Consider the following 5,508-nt stretch of genomic DNA (forward strand, 5'->3'; position numbering starts at 1 on the left):
ATACATCTCCACCCCCCCCACACACACACGCATACATCTCCCCCCCACACACTCTCACACACACACACACACACACTCACACACACACACACGCATACATCTCCCCCACACCCCCCCCACACACACACTCACACACACACACACACACACACTCACACACACACACACACACACACACACACACACACACACTCACACACACACATCTGTCAGCATGTGCTGATAGTGGCATGTGTATACAGACAAACATGAAGATTAGGGGGGTAACAGCTAGTGTCTTATCATAACTGCAGTCTGGTTTGTTTAGTTTTTGGGGTTTTTTTGGCTTTCACTTCCTGTAAGACACGGAAGAAGACATTCCTTAGGACGTTCATTTATTTATTACAGTTCTTTTAAGGAGTTTCACTTTGGATCAAAAAATTATTCTTAAACATCAAACTAAATGTAATAAATGCATCTGTGTGTGTGTTTGTTTTGTTTTCTACATTCAGGGATATACCGTCCAGTGTTCACTGCCTCCTCATCAGCATTCTCAGAAAGCTTGAACCGGTGAATGTCGACATGTGTTCAGCTCCCTGGGGGCTTCTGTGCCGTCCCAAGAGACATCAAAGAAAAGACACAGAAGTGACTGGCAGGGAGTGCAGGAAGGGACCTGTCATAAAAACCAGCAGCTGGACAGTAATCGCTTTAAAAGACACTCTAGACAGAGAGAAAAGGAGCACTAGCTCACTCCCGACGCCCTCAAAATGAGCCGGCGCCGGGATCATTCTCGGGAACTTTGGTGACTCCGCAGGACCAGAAGCAGCATGCGTGCAGGTGCACCGACACCCCGGTGCTGTTCGCATGCATGCCCAGCGATGTGTGCGCACGTGCATGTAGGCCACGTGTGTGCGAGAATCATTTAGGGCACCAGAGGGAAAAAACCTTGTGCAACTAGAATGCTCACAAACACACTTCCCCACATACTAATGACTCTCACAGCCTTTATATGCATATGATCGTTTATTTTATTTGTTTAACTTGTAGGCTAATTTGTCGTATTGTTACCCTCATTGTCTGTTTTAATGTAGGCTATTTTATAACAATGGTTAACAAAGATTTTGTCCTATTCAAAAACAAAAAAAGAAAATAAATTCTCTTTTTTTTCCACAGCGAGTCCAAATATGTTTCCAGAACATCTCTATCACCCAGATGTCAGTGCTTAGTGGTACCAGGGAAAGTGGAGCCCCCCTGTTAACAGACTACTGCTGCATTTTTCTGAGGACAGATATAGGTAGTAAATATCATACACCTCAACATTTTGGAAAGGTGTACATATTTTAAGTGTAAAAACAGCTTTATTTATGAATAGGTCATATATGCAAATTGTAAAATTGAATTACTATGTCATTTAAAAACCGTGACAGAAAAATAATTTGAAAAGATTAGAATTTGGTGTGAAAAGTTGCTTATTATACTTTTATACTTATTATACTTTTTTTGTGGGACAAAGACAGTTCAAATGTTGTTTCCAGGTGTAACATGTTGCTGTCCGGTTAACGGCCTGCCCTGTGCAGCATGCGGCGCCGTTTAACCATGTACTTTATAAAGTCATGATGCATGGGCATGTTTTAGGTGTGGGGGTGAGGTACTGTAATATCTGTTACTCTATCGCGTCTGTAATATCTGTAATACTCTAATATCTGTTACTGTAGTGCAGCTGTAATATCTGTAATGCTGTAATATCTGTTACTCTATCGCGTCTGTAATATCTGTAATACTCTAATATCTGTTACTGTAGTGCAGCTGTAATATCTGTAATGCTGTAATATCTGTTACTCTATCGCGTCTGTAATATCTGTAATACTCTAATATCTGTTACTGTAGTGCAGCTGTAATATCTGTAATGCTGTAATATCTGTTACTCTATCGCGTCTGTAATATCTGTAATACTCTGTTACTGTAGTGCAGCTGTAATATCTGTAATGCTGTAATATGTTACTCTAGTGCGTCTGTAATATCTTTAATATCTATTACTCTAACATGTCTGTAATATCTGTAATACTGCAATATCTCTAACTCATCTGTAATACTGTAATATGTTACTCTAATGCAGCTATAATACCTTATATTTACAGCATTTAGCTAACATTTTTATCCAAAGCAACTTACAATTATGACTGAGTACATATTTGACAATATGACAATATTTGTTACTCTAACGCATCTATAATATATGTAAAATCTCTTATTCTAACGCATCTGTAATATCTGTTACTCTAACACATCTGTAATATCTCTTACTCTAACGCATCTATAATATCTGTTACTCTAATGCAGCTGTAATACTGTATATTTACGTGACACTTTTATACAAAGCAACTTACAATTATCATTGAGTACAACTTGAGCAACTGAGGGTTAAGGGTGTTGCTCAGGGGCCCAACAGTGGCAAAGTGGTGGGACTTGAACAAGCAACTATCCAATTACAGGTCAAGTACATTAACCACTGAGCTACCACTAGCACTGTAATATTTGTATATCTAATTTGTATGTAATATTTGTAATGCTGTAATATCTGTAATACTGTAATATCTGTTACTCTAACGTGTCTGTAATATCTGTAATGCTGTAATATCTGTTATTCTAACGTGTCTGTAATATCTGTAATGCTGTAATATCTGTAATACTGTGATATGCTACTCTAATGCATCTGTAATATCTGTAATACTGTAATATCTGTAATGATGTAATATCTGTTATTTTCACACATCTGTAATATCTGTAATACTGTAATATGTTACTCTAATGCATCTGTAATACCTGTAATGCTGTAACATGTTACTCTAGTGCATCTGTAATGCTGTGATATCTGTTACTTTAACACATCTGTAATAACTATAATGCTGTAATATGTTACTTTAACACATCTGTAATACTGTAATCTGTTACTTTAACACATCTGAAATATCTGTAATGCTGTAATATCTGTTACTTTAACACATCTGTAATACCTGTAATGCTGTAATATCTGTGACTTTAACACATCTGTAATACCTGTAATGCTATAATATCTGTGACTTTAACACATCTGTAATACCTGTAATGCTATAATATCTGTGACTTTAACACATCTGTAATGTCTATAATGCTGTAATATCTGTTACTTTAACACATCTGTAATACCTGTAATGCTGTAATATCTGTGACTTTAACACATCTGTAATACCTGTAATGCTATAATATCTGTGACTTTAACACATCTGTAATGTCTATAATGCTGTAATATCTGTTACTTTAACACATCTGTAATACCTGTAATGCTGTAATATCTGTGACTTTAACACATCTGTAATACCTGTAATGCTATAATATCTGTGACTTTAACACATCTGTAATACCTGTAATGCTATAATATCTGTGACTTTAACACATCTGTAATACCTGTAATGCTATAATATCTGTGACTTTAACACATCTGTAATACCTGTAATGCTATAATATCTGTGACTTTAACACATCTGTAATGTCTATAATGCTGTAATATCTGTTACTTTAACGCGTCTGTAATATCTGTAATGCTGTAATATCTGTTACTTTAACACATCTGTAATATCTGTAATACTATAATATCTGTTACTCTAACGCGACCCCGCCATCGTCGCCTCCAGTCTGACATTCGCAGCCCGAGCTCCGGGTGACTGTGCTCGCGCCAGGCGCACTGCCAAAGCGCGCTGCCTGATAGCGCAGGGGCAACAGCGCGCTCAAGGACTTCGCCGAGACAACTCCGTCTGCACGAGAACTCCACAGTCCAGCCTCGTTACCGCTGCTGAATACGACCGCTTAGTGCGTAAGCACGCGCCGAGGCGAGTTGCACGGGCCCCGAGGACAGCACTCGACTTGTCGACACGGACGGAAAGTGTCGTTTGGTAACCGCGAGCCGCCTCCTGGACCAGGCCGGCGCACCTCTCGTGCTTCAGAGCGTGGAAACACGTCGTTACTGGGAGGGAGAACGCTCGGGCCACTCGGGCCGGATGTCTAACACGCTCTCCTGTGCGCGCGGTGAGGTGCAGTGGTTTTGCGGGGATTAAACTCCTAAATGTCCACGTGAAGTCCGCTTTCTTCACCACCCGTGCTGCGCTGCTGCTCTGGAAAAGTCGCGTTTGGCAATCGCTCCTGTGGCCGGGTGAGACTGCGCGAGATTGTCATAGTACGCTTTTTTGATATTTTTTTCAGAGAAACAAATATATTACCATCTGTTCAGGACAGGTTTAGACGGTATGTGCGCGTGAGGGCCTTCGCACCTCCGCCTCGCGATCGAGGAACGGATTTATTTATTTATTTATTTATTTCGTCGATCAACTTGTTGCGTCGAGTTTACTTTCAAGTATCGCGCGGGCCTCTGCGCTGGAGTGGTCGGTGTGCGGCATGGATCTCCCCCAGGGGCTCGGCGGAGTCTGCGACTCCCCAAACACGCTCTTCCGTGGTCCCTTTCACGCGCTGTTCCACGGTGTGCACGGCTCGCGACCTGGAAGCGCTGCAGCTTCGGACACCCTGGAGTCCAAGTGCAGTGTCCAGCCGGACGCGCGGCCGTGGGAAACGCGCCAGTCCCACGGGGATACGCGCTCACCCTGCAGAGAAGTACGTGCCGGGACCCCGCTCGGGCCAGGCGGCATCGCGAGGGACGGCGAAATCGCGGATTTGATGGGAGTTTCACCGATGGAGGCGAACGGGGTCCTGCTCGCGAAAAGCCCCGAAAGCAAAAGCCGCTTCACGGAGGTCATGTCCGACCGCGCGGATGTCGCCGAATTCGGCATCCGTCGCTCAGACTTCCAGCAAAACAGCAAGTCGGAACTTCCGTCCCGCGTGAGCACCGCCGAACCCCACCAGACGCGCGAGCTGAGAGCGGGCGGTGACGCGGGAGCGGCACACAGCGGAGTACCGAGCTCCGCCGGCAGCACCACCATATCCGAGACCGCGCGAGAGCTGTGCAAAGCCGTGTCTGTGTCGCTGGGGTTGGCCGTGGAGACGCACGAGCTCGGCGACGTGGGTGCGAACCGCGCGCCGCCGCCCCCTACCACAGACGGAAGTCAAGGCAGCTGTTTGTTTGAAGCGCTGGGCTGCTCGCGAGGGGACTACAGAAGCGGAGCGGACAGCGGCGGTGGCGCTCTGCAGCTCGCGAAACTCTGCGGGAAGTTTAGAAGCGGCGACGCGGAGCACCTGCCCGGTGGCACGGCGACCTTCCAGCACCTGAGCAACCCGCACGCGCGCCCGAACACCAGCAAGCCAAACCCGGAGTTCCGCGAGGACGTCGCGAGGCTGAGAGCGGAGAGCACAGCGGCTGCTGCCCTCAGCATGGACGCAGCTCGCGCTGCCGCTTCCTGTCGCTTCGAGCCCCTCTTGCCCGCGAACTTCGGGGGTATGATGGAGCCGTTGCCTCCCGAGCTCGATGACGGACCGGCGTCCGGCATCCTAAAGTCTGGGGTGTTAGCGGACGAGCTCGCGGGATGCGTGGAGCAGAGATACGGC

General features: G+C 45.5%; 1 protein-coding gene across 3 annotated transcripts in view; it reads left to right on the forward strand.

Moving 5' to 3' along the window:
• Positions 1-1,009: 1,009 nt before the first annotated feature.
• The window catches only part of ar (androgen receptor), a 61,992-nt gene continuing 57,493 nt past the window's right edge, over positions 1,010-5,508 (forward strand). For 2 of the 3 annotated variants that reach the window (XM_035527033.1, XM_035527032.1), the window contains exon 1: positions 1,010-5,508. This exon is cut by the window's right edge and continues 338 nt beyond it. In XM_035527033.1, coding sequence (XP_035382926.1) covers positions 4,408-5,508 — 1,101 coding nt within the window. In that variant the 5' untranslated portion in view covers positions 1,010-4,407. The other variant, XM_035527031.1, reaches the window with a different exon arrangement.

The sequence above is a fragment of the Electrophorus electricus genome, chromosome 6 (assembly GCF_013358815.1).
Source record: "Electrophorus electricus isolate fEleEle1 chromosome 6, fEleEle1.pri, whole genome shotgun sequence".
NCBI lineage: Eukaryota > Metazoa > Chordata > Actinopteri > Gymnotiformes > Gymnotidae > Electrophorus > Electrophorus electricus.